Below are 15886 nucleotides of genomic sequence, written 5' to 3'. Positions count from 1 at the left end.
TCATATGGACCTATGTTCTTTACCTGTTTCGCTGCAGAATTTTCTTTCCAAGCAATGGTATGGAGAGATTTCCCGGGACACCAAGAACTGGAAAATTATCCTGTGTCTGTTTATCATCCCCCTAGTGGGCTGTGGCTTTGTATCATTTAGGTATGAGCCAAGGCACATAATTGCATGTGCAAGTGTGTTTGTGAGTGACCTGTGTGTGTTCTTGTGTACATGATTGTAAGCCCTAGAGCATAGGACGTTCATTACAGTGCCTACGCATGTGGTCTGCCATCTCCCCTGAATTTTCCTGGCTTCCACTTCACACAGGTAAAGATAAGGTCTCGTCTTCAGTACCCAAGGTAGAACCTGGATGTGTTAATCACAAAGGGCTCAGGGTTGAATTCTGGCAGGGTCAGTCTTCGGATGCAGTGTTGACCCGTGCCTTCCTCCTGGCTTGGGTGCGGATTTATGTTTGTGAGGAGGGCTGCAGCCCCGGCTGCATGTGTGCGTGGATGCTGATGCTGCCCTGGCCTCTCGGTGCAGGAAGAAGCCTATTGACAAGCACAAGAAGCTGCTTTGGTACTATGTGGCCTTCTTCACCTCCCCCTTCGTGGTCTTCTCCTGGAACGTGGTCTTCTACATCGCCTTCCTCCTGCTGTTTGCCTATGTGCTGCTCATGGACTTCCACTCGGTCCCACACACCCCGGAGCTGGTCCTCTATGCGCTGGTCTTCGTCCTGTTCTGTGATGAAGTAAGACAGGTAGGATGGTCGCAAAATCAGCTGCCTCCCAGCATCCTTGGTGGGACCAGAAGTTGCCACCAAAATTCAAAAGTCTTTGTTTTCCTAAAAGAAGTGTTCTCCTCATTGGTGGTCCATGAAATCTGTTTTCAGCTCTTAGCAACCTGGGAGAATCTCTCAGCTCCACGCTGGGTCCCGGTCTCTGCCCAGTGCTAAGGGCTGGAGGTGGATGAGTCAGGAACAGCAAGTGTTCAGGAGAGACTGTGAAGTCCTTGCGGTCACCAGGAGCCATCTGGTTCTTGCCATTACCATCAGGGTGGGGGCAATGGGACAAGCGTCAGGGGAGCAGAGAGGATTTTCCAGCTAAGGGCCTCTTCATGCCCGGCGGGTCAGAGTGACAATGCGTTCAGGTCCTGAAATCCTTGGGGGCTTCTAGGAGCACATGTGAATTATCCATCGTGCTTCTCTGCAGTTCCCAGCAATCTGTGGTTTTGGGCCTCTCTGTCCCACTCCTGAGTCCAGTAACTGTTGAGGAAATGTCTTGGTTACTTTTCTCTCACTGCTGGGACAAAATACCTGAGGCCTAAAATTAAGGAAGGAAAGGTTTATTTCACTTACAGTTTGTGGAGGTTTCAGTCCACACTTGGCAGGTTACAAGGCAGAGTGGCACATGCCAGAGGGCTACAGCTCTTGGCGGCAGAACACAGCAAAAGCAACAAGCACTAAAAGGGAGGAATGGCCACAAGCAGCCTCTTCCTCTCCCTTACATATGCAAACTATCCACCCCAGGGCAGGTGTAGCTCTCACACCCATAATCAGTCAAACTCTAAAAGCCTGCCCCATGGCCACATGAGGCTTTGGGGGGACACAAAGACACAAACCACAACAGGAAGTAAACGTTAATGGCATAAGACAGTGCTGTCCCTAAACATTAGGAAAAATCATCCTAAACTCTTTCAGATTTAGTAATTTGTGCATGTCTGACAACTGCTGTTGCTGTCACTTCTGTTGTGCCTTCTGAGACCAAGCCTCAAATTTTACCATTTCAGCAAGAATATCCCAGCTGCTTACCACTTACAGGGTTCTCATGGGCTGTGAAGTGCTAGGCTCGCTGCTAGAAGAGATTTGGACAAACAAAGAATGCTGTTCTGGCTCTTACAGAGCCCCCAAGCTGTCCAAGGACCCTAAGCTGGTTTAAAATGGCATGCCAGCTATGGTAGACCTTTTTTGGGATGTGGCTTCTTGGGCTGAGAAAGATTCTGAGGTCCACTGGTTCTCAGCAGGGCAATGTCTTGATGAAGTAGGGATGTCTGCCTCAGGAGGTGGGAGGATGCTGGTGCCAGTGTCCTGCACAGCCTTTCTGGGCCTCGTAGGTTGGAGGCAGGGCTGGACAGAGGCTGGGGTACAGAAGGAGGAAAAAGATGCTAAGCCACATCAGCCAGAGTTGAACACAGGACTGCCAGGCTTCCCATCTGGCAGCGGCTTCCCTGGACAGGGCCCTGCTGGGGTACACAGGGTTCCTGTGAGCAGATCAGCATCAGAAAGCCCCAGGCGCTGCTTCCTGAGGCCACAGCCCTGCCCAGACCATGCCTTCTGGATCGGTCCTTGGGCTGCCCGAAGCAAGCCCAAGGCCTGGTGGCTTCGCGCCGAGGCACACGGCTCACAGTTCTCGTGGGCAGAGGTTTGAGGTCAGGGTGCCCAGTGCTGTAAAGGGTGCAGTCCTGGGCCTCCCCAGCCCGGTGGCTGCATTCCAGGGCTTGCTGGTGGGGCAAGCGGAGCCGGCCTCCCGTCCACACGGTGTCCGCCCTGTGCTGTGTCTTTGTGCCGGCTTCTCCGTTTCCTTAGGAAACCCGTCCTGTGGATCGGGGCTGTTCCATGGCTTCACCTCCACTTGGTTACATCCCCAACGGCCCGGGTTCAAACGAGGTCCTATTCTGAGGTCCTGGGGGAGAAACGGCCTGGGGACGCCTCCCTTCGTGTCCCTCTCCCGCAGCGGCGCCCTGTCCCCAGCTCTTCCTGACTTCCTGTCAGCAGGAAAAATTCTGAGAGAAGCAGAGCCAGACGGGAGGACACTCGGCACGCAGTGCAGGGGGCCCAGACCTCAGTGCCAGGGACCCAGCCCAGGAGGAAGTAAGGCGTAGGGGTGAGGGAGGAGAGGGAGGCAGGGAGAACCAAGGAGGGGAGGAAGGAGGGACGAAGGAGGGGGTAAACTCCAACAGTAAGTTACAGGTAGTGACATAGCCTGGTCCCGCTCCCCTCACCCCTCTTTTTCTCTCTCTCCCTTTTTCTCTCCCCTGAGGCTTCAAACCAGGGTCTTCACACTGAGCTACACCCCCCGCCTTTTTTTTTACTTTGAGGCAGGTCTTGCTAAGTCACTCAGGTAGAATTCCAACTTGTAATGATCCTCCTGCCTCAGCCTCCCAGAGTGCTGGTTTTATAGGCGTGTATCACCTAATTTGATCTTTTTGTCTTCTGCTTCCTCACTCCTGCACGGGTGCTTTCTTACCGTAGGAAGCCCCCAGAGGGGAACCGGAGGAGGCTACGCACATGGAACCCGGGCTTCCCTTTTGGCATTGACCCTGATAGGGGGCTCCTTTGAGGTCCTCCAGGTGCTGACACGCACTCTGTCAGTGCACAGAATTGCACGGTGCAGGAGTGACTCAGTTCAACACTGGCTTCCTGTTCGTGTTTGACTTGGGTCTGACGCAGGACCTGGGGTCTTCGTGATGCTGAAGAGTGTGGGTGTTTAATAAAGGAAAGGGTGTAGCTCCAGAGCCATGTGCCATGTGGGTAGCCTTGGTAACAGCTCAGGGACCGGAGCCAGGGAGAAGGAAGATGCCTGCCCACACCCTCCAGCCCTAGGGGCCAGGAGTGTCCTTTCTTAGCAGGAAGTCCAAAGTCCTTCTTTGTATTTTTTATTTATTTTCATTCCATGTTTGTGGTACATCACGTTTACACCCTTGTGTGGAGTTGGTGCCTGAAGCAAACACCTCTCAACTCCTTCTCATCCCCTGCCCTTTGCCTCTATCCCTTCACCCCCTTCTGATTTGAGAAAGCTCTGTCTCCCTACTTCCTATTATCTGTCCTTTATTTTGCTCTTTATCTATATTTTGAGTTTCTCATATAAGAGAAACAATGCAATAGTTAAGCTTGTGTGTCTGATTTATTTCACTTCACACGATGGTCTCCAGGTGCGTTCGTTTTCCTACAAATGACTCAAGTTTATTCTTCATGGCAGAGTAGTACTCCATTGTGTGTAAATACATTTTCTTCATCCATTCCTCTGAGAATGGATGTATAGGCTGCTTCCTATTAGGAATCGTGCTGCTGTAATATGATGGATACCTAGAAGGGAAGTAGCTGTGTCAAATGTTACCTGGGATTGCTTTCACTATTCTGAGTCTCTTCCAGCTCCATATGAATTTTAGAATTGTTTCCTATAGTCCTACGAGAGATGCTGTTGCTATTTTGATTTGGGTTGCATTAATCTGTATACCAGTTTGGGAAGTAGGGTCATTTTGGAAATTCCAAAGTCCTTTTCCTGCTTCTTCCCCCCAAGTCCCATCCCTATAGCATGAAGACACGACATGGGACCTGCCAGGCAGGCCAAGTACATTTGGTCTCCTTGGATCTTTAAAGAAGCCAGTAGCTGAGAAAGAAGGTCCATTCTGGGTTGCTTTGGAAGACACTGCTTGGCCTGGTGGAAGAAGATTTGAGACCTGTGTTGGCCTAAGCCAAAGACTTTATTCATCCCTTCTTTCTTTCAGCAAATATTTATTGATCACCTACTGTGTGCCAGGTACTGTCTTAAGCCTTGGGACAACTATCCCCACACTTAAGGAGCTTCTTACCAGTCAGAGAGGAAGGCTAGGTCATTTCTGAGAGATCTCCAGGGAAGAGATAAGCAAACTTCCGCGGAAGGTGATCCTACATTTGCGGGGGGGGGGGGTGTCCAGAGGACCCAAAGCAGGGAAAGTCTGAGTCTGTAAGTCACACACGCCACTACAAACAGCTCCAAGTCACCTGTTTGGGTGGTGTAGGAGGAGGCTCTGGACAGGTGCGTTCAGCTTGGAGGCTGTGCTCAGGGAGGACACAGGGCAGGATCACTGCTTGGTTGGGAGCGGATAATGGTCAGGACAATCAAGGAAGGAAAATGGGCCTGATTCGAGGGAGGGTTGTTTTGGACCCAGAGTCCCCTGTTCTGTCCACCTTCGTGGGTGACATTTGCTAAGCAGAGGAATCGTGGGCTGTCCACCCAAGGTCTGGCCTCTTTCTCCTCAGAGTTATCAGTTTACTCAGCGCTCCCCGGTGTGCTCAGGGTCTGCAGGGTGGGTTCAGCCAGGCCCTGGAGGTCATTGCCTGCTTCACAGCCGTCTGTGCGGCTCCTGGCCACGAAGTCTTGTCGTTACAGAACCCGACACCGGGGGTCGCTGTTTCTCTTTGTCTGCAGCCTCTGGAGCTGGGTTTCCTTGCAGAGCCGGTCTGCAGGCCTCGTGCTGCCTTCATGAACCTGGTTCACACTGGGTGGTGGGGGGAACCCAGACAGCATTGCTGCTGCTTCAGATGGCGTCTGGGAATCAAAACTCCGCCCCCAGCAGTGTCTGCGACGTCCCCTTACCCTGTGCTTGGCAGTGTCTGCGACGCCCCCTTACCCAAGACAGACACGCACGTGCCCACCTGGGAGTTCTAACCCAAGTGGGCTGGCGGCAGCGCAGGTACAGTGGTGTCCTCCAGGCACTGCTGCCCGGGCACTGGGTCTGGAGCCAGAAGAGTTCCGCCCTGCTGCCACCAGCACTGCTCAGCCCAGGGGTCCACGGTGTCCCCGGGTCCTGTGACGCAGGTCAAGTACAGTCCTGGCCTTTCGTGACTGCAGTCTCTGGCCTTCTGCCCGGACAAGAGGTCTTTTTTCATTTTAAAAAAATGAGTTCTCCCCACAGTGTTGCCCTGGAGCCCCAGAGCTATTCTACGCTTGACTTCTCCTTGTCACGCAGGGCAGGGTTCTGACAATCACCAGGCAAGGGTGGGCTCTGTGTCTTTCATTTTATTATTATTATTATTATTATTATTATTATTATTATATTTGTGTTTGTGTGTGTGTGTGTACTGGAGATTGAGATTGAACACAGGGCCTTTGCACTGAGCTATATCCCCAGTCTGTTTTTGTTTTGAGACAAGGTCTCACTAAATTGCCCAGGCTGGGCTCCAGTCACAATTCTCCTGCCTCACCCTCCCAGAGAGTAGGATTACGGGCATGCACCACCATACCTAGAGGAGTTGCCTGCGTGTCTGGACTCCTTGCATCCAATCTGGCGGGATCTCTGTGGGTCTGGAGAAGCGACGGGGAGACACAGAGCTATGAGGCTGCCCGCTGGGCAGGGCGAACACCTCAGCTTCAAGCGACCTTGATGTGCGAGGTGCTATAGGAAACAGGATGTGAACCCCAGACAGACTCGGATGTGGGGCACTTCCTGCAGAGAAAGCCAGGTGTTTCACTCCCCTTGGTGACACTTTGCCACTGGTGTCCCGCCTCACACGGAGGCATCTGGGGCTTCCCTCTATGGGCTCCGTGGACCTCCCATCTTACGGCCCTGCCCGGCCTGTCTGCATCTCATTTTAAACACGTTCGCCGTGTGCCTTCCCATGGGACCGCGGCCCCCCGGTGATCGGCAGTGTCCTGCAGCATGTTTTTGTGTCCCAGGAGCCTGGCCAGAGTATTTGGAGTCCTGTGGACTCTCAGGAAATATATTTTGAATGGATGGACAAGCAAGAGGGTCAGATAGCACCCTGGATTTCCCCAAATCCAGTTTATGGATGTCTAGAGAGGCAGCCTTCTCGTGGATAATCCTTTCTCCTTGTCAGGTGCAAACTTTTTAAAAGGTTCCATTGATCAAGAGGGTTTACTCCCATGCACCAAAAAATCACAGCAAATAAACCAGTCTGTGAAGGCCACAGTGTGTTTAACATCCTGTAGAATTGTGCAGTACACATTCTACGGCACTGTGCGTGGCAGCCCGGGTAGTTCACATTGTCTCTCACCGACTGTAATCCAGTAAGTTCCTCTTGAGAGAGCAGAAGGATGTGTAAGTCCTTTTCCTTGATTTTCCCAGCAACACAGGGAGAAAAAGGAGAGCTGCAGTCCAGCCTGCCTTCCAGTCCCCTGGAATAGCTCAGGGCTGTGGCACATCGTGGGCTCAAAAAGGACCTGGAAAAAATGAGTGGCTTTAACCATCTGTTGTGTCCGTGCTGCTGACATCCTCCCGACCCTTTCTGTCCTGCAGTGGTACATGAACGGGGTGAACTACTTCACCGACCTGTGGAACGTGATGGACACGCTGGGGCTCTTTTACTTCATAGCGGGAATTGTGTTTCGGTAAGTGGCGCTCATCGCTTTCCTCAGCTTCCGGCATTTTGGACACAAAAGCGAAGAAAACCCTTTGGACATTTGAAGCCATGGGGAGTCTGCTGCTTTGTTTCCCATTAGAGATTGTTAGGAACCGACTTCATAGAGGGACAGTTCGCTGGCATCCCGCTGTGTCCCTGGCCTTCCCTCCCCGGTGTCTGTCACGAAGAGGGGTTCTTTATGATTTTCCTCTGTGTTCTTAGAGGTTTTTGGGAGACAATGATGAGGATGTTGTATGTCTTATAGAATCGGGTTGGTGCGGGCCATACAACCCACTAAGATGCTCTTCCTTTTGACTTGAATGCTGATTATGGGCCCTGCCCTTCTGGTGACCACCGTATTTCCTGAATTTTAGAGCCTGAGTACAGCGTTAGACAAGCAAATCGAAAATCACCATGACAGGCAAAATGCAAGGTGCAGCCCAGGTGGCAGAGAGGTCAGCATACGCCCACGCTTTGACTTACAGTGCCCGTGCCCGTAGTGGAGCTTTATTATTTTTTTTCCAGTGTTGGGAACTAAACCCAGGGACTCACTGTCTTAGTTACTTTCTTGTTGCTGGACAAAATATCCAGCACCCAAAGGTAAAGGAGGAAAGGTTTCTTTAGCTCACGGTTTGTAGAGGTTTCAGTCCATAATCAGCTGGCTCCAAGGCAGGCTGGCTTGGCAGAGAAACAGTTCATGGTGGCAAGAGGGTAGCAAAGCAAGCAAGGGCCTTCACAGCGTCTCTCTGCCCTCTATATTCTGTTGAGGCTACCAGGATTAGGGTAGTGCCAAACCAATCGGTTGACGGAGTCAGCAACCGCACACCCTTAATCCCAGCACCCTCAATCCCAGCACCGCACCATGCATGAATCAGTCACACACTCTAGATCCAGTCACCTCTGCAAAGGCCTCATCCATGCTGCATGAGGCTTTGGCGGGCCATCTAGACACAAGCCATAGCACCCACACATGGTAGACAAGCGTTATACCGCTGAGCCACGTCCCCCACAGTTACACATGGCTTTGAGATAGGATGAGCAGCAACATGTGAGTAATCACATAGCGGGGCTTTGCAGCTAACTACACATATGAAGGACAAGTGCTCTCCCTCCAAGTTGAAGGGAGTCAGGGCTCAGTGTCTTCCTGCAATGACCTTCCTCTCTGCTTGGACTAAGGGTCCTGGGTTTGCATCCTAGGTGCTTGGATGTAGTTGATTTCTAGATCACTCTGGAGAGCACTCACGGCTTTCAGTGGGCGCAGTAGCAGGTGGTTAGCTCAGTGTGTGATCTGGCTAGGAGGAGCAGCATTTTTTTGGGGAAGCTGCAGGGTCAGGTCCTCCAGGGCTTGGTGCTGGGTGGGGTCAGCATTACTGTCAAAGCTTGTGACGTGGGAAGTGGCTAAAGCTGTGACTGGTTCCCACAGGAGTGTGAGGACCAGGGACCGGGAAGGAGGGACCTCGGGAGCCCAGCCGCGTGCTGTGTCCTTCCTTCCTCCGGGCTCCTCCTGGAGCCCATCAAGGCAGGACGGTGGCCCATGAGCCACACATCTGGCCCCCTCTGCTTACTCAGCCTCTCAGAGCTTGGTCATTGCCCGAGTTTGGTTACTTCTGAAAACCAGACTTTGAAAAGTTTTTGGTCAGCAGCTCACAAATTCTTCTCCTCTTTCTATAGGCTCCACTCTTCCAACAAAAGTTCTTTGTATTGTGGGCGAGTCATTTTCTGCCTGGATTACATCATATTCACTCTAAGGCTGATCCACATTTTCACTGTAAGCAGAAATTTAGGACCCAAGATTATAATGTTGCAGAGGATGGTAAGAGTCAGGAACCCTGTTACGGTCATTTTCCTTGCTCTGGTTGGGGTCCCATTAGTGGCGGGGGGCGTGCTGTCTGGGGAGTGAATGTCGCATTTGTGGGAAGTCATGATCGCGAAGGTCTGCCTTCTGATCCCTGGGTTTTCATCAGGGCCCCTCCCAGGTTAAAACGTCAGGCCAGGCTGTGAGGAGCTGATGGTGTCATTCACCACGACACCCACAACCACTTGAGTCTGAACAGTGCACAGGCAGGGGAGGGACTTTTGTATCATTTGTACAAACGTGGACAGCAGAGGCCAAGCAGGTTGGCAGGGAAGTCCAGAGACAGGCAGTGAGGTAGGTGTGTGGTGACGACTGGTGATATACATAGATAGATAGATTAGATATAGATATAAATATAGAGATAGAGATTTAATATTACATATATCTGGAGATTGAACTCAGGGCCTCTGCACTGAGCTATACCCCCTACTCTTTGTTATTTTTTATTCAGAGCCAGGGTGTTGGTAAGTTCCTACAGGCTGGGCTCAAACTTGCAAATCTCCCACCTCAGCCTCCCAGTGTGCTGGGATTACAGGCGTGCGCTGCCATGCCCAAGACCAGCCTCGTTTTCTATCCACACCAGAAAGGAGTAACACAATGGTGATGTTGCTTCCCTGGGCCAGTTCCCAGCTGACCCCTCTCTCCACGTTTCTGTCTAGAAATCAGATGGGCGTTTGTATTACTCATCTGCAAGTTCCTCTCCAGTGCTGAGGTCGGGTCTGTGGTTTTAACTCAAAGCATAACTGAGGCATCTAGTCACCATGAAGTCATGCTGTGTATGCACAACACTGTGGAAAAAACTAAGCTGCCCATTCTTGTCTAATAAGGAGTGCTTTTATTTTCCTTTTTAATAAAGCCTACAGAAATAATTTAGAGGCTCTAAAGAATACCAGGATTATGAGGTGTAGACACGGAGGATGTGGGTCTACTTTTGTTTCTGAGCTGGTTTGGAGACTGGCTAGCAGAGAGGCATCAGCTGGGTTGAATCCTGCACGGTAGATGTCCCAGGACCCAAAGGTGATGATCTTTTCAATTAGTGAACAAACACCGGGTAATGAAGACTTTCTGGGCCGTGGGACCCGTACCTTTTCCCACGGCCAGGCCACGTAACCATACCACCTGGGCCACCGTCCTGACCCTGGTCTGATGTCCTCCCTTGGCAGCTGATCGACGTGTTCTTCTTCCTGTTCCTCTTCGCGGTGTGGATGGTGGCCTTTGGGGTGGCCAGGCAAGGGATCCTGAGACAGAACGAGCAGCGCTGGAGGTGGATCTTCCGCTCCGTCATCTACGAGCCCTACCTGGCCATGTTCGGCCAGGTGCCCAGTGATGTGGACGGTGAGCCTGACATGGGTGGGGACAGTGGCCCCGGGAGGAGGCAGTTGTCCTCAGTGGACCTCTGGCTGACCTTCAGACCACAGCCTCGGATGTGCACAGCCAAAATTGTGTCCAGCGTCAGGGTTTGGAAAGTAATCCTCAAAACCTTTCCTTCATTCCTAAGTAAGATCTCACTTTGTACGCACTATTTCAAGTTTTAAACCTTTAAAAAATACCATTTCTCATGCTTTGACAGCAACAGAAGCAGTAGAAGCAACAGGCCTCACTAGATTGGAAAAGAGGGCCACGAGTAGGACTTTCTTACACGACAGCTTAGTTCAAAAGGAGCAATTTGAAAGATTCGCGTCAGAACCTGGAATTTAAACTTCCGGCATTGACTCTCTGGCAGCTCAAGTCCTGGGGCAGCCAGAGGTGGCACAGGCGGCTTCAGCACACCCAGTTCTCAGGAGGAAAGTGTCGGGCACACCCACGCCGGGACATGCTTTGGATGAAAGCATGCACGTGCTACTGACAGTGCCCTACTTTGTCACTTGCATTTTGCCACCCTAGGTGGTCCTGAGCCAGCGCTGGCCCCAGCTGGTGGCGTTTCTCAGTTCTCTGGTGCTTTCTGTCATTCGGTCTCTGACCTCCATGCCGAAGCCTCTTTCTGGGTCTCAGAAACAGCTGTTGCTCTGTGCAGCACCGGAAAGGCGTCCTGTCTTTATTACTCCCAATCTGCGTGCGTCCTCGCTGCTGCCCACGCGTGGATGCACTCTGTTCCCAGACGGCCCGCCATGTCGGTGGCGTTCATCCCATGTGGGAGCAGCACGAGGCATCTAGTGAGCAAGTGGTAGGCAGGGCTCTGAGCCTGGTTAGCTGCCGCGTGCTGTGTGGCCGTGGGAAGTGACTCCACCTTCCTGTCGCCCTGTTCTGCTATGGCTCAGCCTCCCTGCAGGGCACGGTCAGGGCTTCGCACCTGTGCTCAGGTGGGGGCCGGAGCTTGTGTCCTCTGAGACGCTAAGGCACATCTCAGTGCACCCAGATAAAGTCTCTGCAGGTCTCCCGCCCAGACTCTGCCTTCCCCAGACCCCCGCTCTGCGCACGTCAGAGCCTGATGTCATCCTTGACGCTTTCTCCCATCCCATCCACTGGATCCAAGTCCTGGGCTGGCTTTGTCAATTTTGTCTCCTACTGCTTTTGAAATCTGACTGCTTCCTCCCATGCCTGTGGCCAGCCCTGAGCCATTCCCATTGCCTGTCTGCCCACATCTCCCTCACAGCCTCCTCACCTTCTACTCTGGCACCTTTGGATCTGCACTGCAGACAGAGTGTCCTTTGGTGTAATCAAACAGCTTCCAGTTGCTCTTAGTGTAAATTGTAAGCGTCACATATCCGGGGCCTGGACATCTTACGTTCTTGTGGAGGGGCTGATGTTTTCACCCCCACCTCCATTGCCACAGGGCCTTGGCATGTGCCGCTGCCTCTGTTAGGGTGCTCTGGGCAGCTGGTCCTCCACACTCCGTCAGGTTGGTGCCTGCTCGTCCTTCTGCTCTCAGCTCAGAGCCCCTTCCTTTTGGGGAAGCTGTTTCTGGGTGATCAGTCTCCATGCAGAAGGTCATCTGCAGATCCAAGGGGGCTGGGAGCTCCCATGAGCACAGGACGTACCCCCTTTACCCTTCCTTGGGTCTGGAGCTTAGTGTAGTCCTCAGTTCATAGCATCTGCTCAGTAAAAGGCAAAGGACCAGGTAAACCTTAGAAGTCCACCTCATTTGGGTCAAGTGCTTTGGGACAGCGTTGGAGACATCCCTCGACCATGGTCTCATGTCCCCTGGGATACTGTGGCCCTCCCGCACCAGCAGGGCCTCACTCAGCCTCTGGGCTCTGCACCCTCAGGTACCACGTACAACTTTGCTCACTGCACCTTCACGGGCAACGAGTCGAAGCCCTTGTGCGTGGAGCTGGACGAGCACAACCTGCCACGGTTCCCGGAGTGGGTGACCATCCCACTGGTGTGCATCTATATGCTCTCCACCAACATCCTTCTGGTCAACCTGCTGGTCGCCATGTTTGGGTATGTATGCAGTCACAGGCCCGGGGGTGGGAAGAGGGTGGCGTGCTGACAGAGGGCCAGCTGGAGCAGCTTGGAGCAGAGGTCACTGGGGGGCTGGTGGTCTGCAGGCACTGGGCTGGAAGGAGCTCCCATGGGGTCCCCGGATGGATGGGGACGGCAGCAGCAAATCTCCAAGGTTCCTTGTATTTCATGAGACTGGATGGTCCAGACTCTAGCGTTTAAAGGGTTTTAATGAGTTATGGCTTTAAATATTTCAGTGTAAATAGAAACACAAACAGCAGAGCCCAGAGAGTGACTTTTTGGGGCTCACAGCTAAGGAGGGGGAAGGGGACTATGTGATGACCGTAAACTATATTTATTGAGCTTGGCAGTGCTCCTTAGCATGCTTAGAAAATGATGCTTCTGGTTTCTATTTCCTCTTTCTTAGGAGGGTTATGAAGAGTCCTAGGTGGTAGTTTCCATGTTTCCTTGTTTCATACTGTTCCTTTAGGGCAGATAGTTATTTTATGTGCACAAATTCTGGCACAGACCACTTACAAAAAGTATGGAAATGTAAGAAGTTATTTAATGAAGCTTGATGTGGAAGAGGACTTATTTGTCAAAATCAGAAACTCTAAAATGCTGAATGGCAAGATAAACATTTTTGGTTTCATAAAACAGTTTTTTTGAGAGAAAAGAAACTGGAGATGAAGTGGTAAAAGCTGGGTGAGGTGGTTTATGCCCCCAGTCCCAAGAGTCTTGGAGGCTGAGACATGAGGATCACAAGTTCAAGTTTGGTCTGGGCAAGTTCGTAATTTAACAAGACCCTGCCTCAAAAAAAATTTTTTTTTAAAGGGCTGGAGATATAACTCAGCACAAGAGCCTGGGTCCAGTCTCCAGTACTGCAACACAAACACACAACACCAAACAAACAAAACAAAAAAGGAAGTGGTAGAAGGAAGTGGATTAAGGAAGATGTTTGCAATGCATGCGATGAACAGAAGCTAATAAAGAAAGAAGCCCTGAAAATGTATAAGGTAAAGACATCCCCAGAGAAAACATACGAGAGGAAATCAAACACTGCAGAAAAGAAAAATTCAGGTGTTCACTAAATAGATAAAGGAACTGAGCCTTGTAGGTAGTAAAGTACTGAGATGCTGGTTTTGAACTCATGATGAAGTTCAATGCGGTCTCCAGTGTTGGAGGTGAGGCTGGGATGCTGCATTATTCATGGAGCATGAGCTGCTGCTAACTCTTTAGAAAGTCATTTGAGAATGGCTGTTAAAAGGAAAAACATGTAATCTTTTGATCCAACCATGTCACAGCTGAGACTCTACCCCACAGATTTATGTACAAACGTGTTTATTGGATCACGGATGCCTGTCTCTGCAGTAATGATTGAATACAGTGTGTCACCTCTCGCTGTGGAGCATCACACAGATTGTAAAAAGACAAAGTTAGACCTGTATTTATGGGATGGCTGATATATTTTCATGTGAAAACAAACTGTGAGTTAATTTTATAGTGTCATCTACTTTCCTAACAGCAAAAGGTAACAACATCAAAAAATCAAGTATATATTATAGTTGTTACAATGACCACATATTGTTTTCATAATTTACAAAAAAGAATGAGGAAAAAGACTGTTGTCACACAGAGCCCCGAGACTGCAGAAGAAGGCTGTGGATGAAGGTTGCTTGCTTTGTTGTCCAGGGGCCTCGCTGTGGGTAGGACCGGGTGGGGACATGTAGCTCTGGGGACATCACATGTCAGCAGAGTTACACTGAGAGTGGCACCTGCTCTCCAGATGCCCTGCTGTCCAGACATCACCCCTTCCTCTGGTCGCAGAGATTCATCTCAAGCATCCTTGCTCTGTTTAAAGCCCTGGGAGGATTTCCTCTTCCCTCATAGGATGCAGGGTGAGTTTCTTATCCTCAGCTTTCCGCAAGGTCATCTGGGACCTGGCTCCTACGTACACCTCCACACCAGTCTTGCTACTTGCCATCCTGTGTTTTCTTCCTTACACGGCATGATCTGTTACCTAGATGTGCTCACCCATGCTGGTCCTCCTGTCCCCATTGCCAGCCTGAGCAGACAGAGAAAAGGTGACAGGTGACTATATATCTACAGGCAGGGAAGGATGGGCTGACTAGGTCTCACACTTGAAGTGAGGGTGGACAGGATACAGGCTGGTTTGGGATCTTGTTTTATAGTGGTGATGTATCCCATCAGTCTTAACACTTGGTAGTGCTGGTGAAAACCCAGTGACTTAAATCGATCTACAGAAGTTAGACATGAAGGCCAGCAGCTCCCAGTGCCATGGCCCTGGAGTCGCAGTAACTCAGGAAATCTCAGAAAGAGAACAGTTCACAAAAGCTGTTCAGGAGGATCATGTCACTTTTGTAACCCATGATCTGCATTGTGACCATGAAATGACAGAATTTGGAGCTGGGAGAGATGGGAGGTCTGACTGTTGTTTTCCAGTTATGGAGATAGAAGTCTGGACGTCACCATCGCTGTCCTCACCACATGTCTGGCATAACTCTGGACTCGTCTGTTGAGGCTCTGATCCACTGCATCCCACCCCACTGTTACCCCATTCAGGGCTTGAAGTGACAGCTTGGGGACACCTGTCCCCTGGGGGATCCTTCTAGACTGGCACTGGCTTAAATCAGAGGTCTTTTCTCTTTTAGTCCCAGGCTAGGAACTTGAGAGCAGCTAGAAGCAGCCCCACTGTGATCCTGGGATTAAATCCCAGGACACTGTTTCTGATCATTGTGAAAGTTGTTCAAGGCTTACCCTATGGGCCGTGGGCCCCAGGATGTTGCCCTAGTCTGCCACCATGTCAGAATACTCATTTAAAAGCTTAACCATATGCAATGAGCGCCTTATTAGCTGGGCTGTGAGTGTGCCATTGGGATTGAACTACAGCTTTGCCCTGCTTTCTGGATGGTATTCAACAAGGAAAGGAGATGCACATGCGTGCACGCACGTGCACACACACACACACATACCTGTGATTATTTTACATTGAAACGATCGATCACAATGCTTGTGTGGTGGGGCAGAGGCTCAAAGTAAACTTAGCTAACTTAGGATGTTGGTAAACTTAGGGTGCCGTTTCCTAAAGACAAATTCACCTGCGCAGTTCGGACAAGGACTCAACCCCCATGTGATCTAGAACAGTGCCCACGAAGAAACATTTTTCAGTCTTAGGAATAACAAGTACTTACAGAAAAGTAGAAAGAAGCAAATAATCACCCATTACAAAGGTTTAGTGCTACTTAGGGAGAGGCTGTCTAAATGGACTGAGAAGAATCAAAAGGAGCGGTCCACTGTAATGATTAGAGCTAATATTTATGGAAGCATTTTGTGCCAGGCATGCGTCCAAGTGCTTTGTGTGCCGACTCTTTGAATTGTTAATTATGTGCGTGTGGCTGCAACCATGTTATGCTTTTACCAGTAAGGAGTCAGAGATAGAGGACAGAGGAGATGACATGCAAACCTATTAATACAATATAATAAAATCAGCATGCACAGCTGTTTACAGAGGGGCTATT

General features: G+C 50.7%; 1 protein-coding gene across 1 annotated transcript in view; it reads left to right on the top strand.

The window, feature by feature from the left end:
- Trpm8 (transient receptor potential cation channel, subfamily M, member 8) overlaps positions 1-15886 on the top strand; it is a 79728-nt gene that overhangs the window by 43288 nt on the left and 20554 nt on the right. Inside the window, exons 15-20 of the mRNA XM_005395332.2 lie at positions 38-150; positions 532-748; positions 7006-7097; positions 8780-8921; positions 10127-10298; positions 12170-12347. Coding sequence (XP_005395389.1) covers positions 38-150; positions 532-748; positions 7006-7097; positions 8780-8921; positions 10127-10298; positions 12170-12347 — 914 coding nt within the window. The remainder of the gene's footprint in view (positions 1-37; positions 151-531; positions 749-7005; positions 7098-8779; positions 8922-10126; positions 10299-12169; positions 12348-15886) is intronic.

Source organism: Chinchilla lanigera, unplaced genomic scaffold, assembly GCF_000276665.1.
Source record: "Chinchilla lanigera isolate Chin_1 unplaced genomic scaffold, ChiLan1.0 scaffold00052, whole genome shotgun sequence".
Lineage (NCBI taxonomy): Eukaryota > Metazoa > Chordata > Mammalia > Rodentia > Chinchillidae > Chinchilla > Chinchilla lanigera.
The sequence above is the reverse complement of the archived record's forward strand: the minus strand, read 5'-3'. Positions and strand labels throughout refer to the sequence as shown.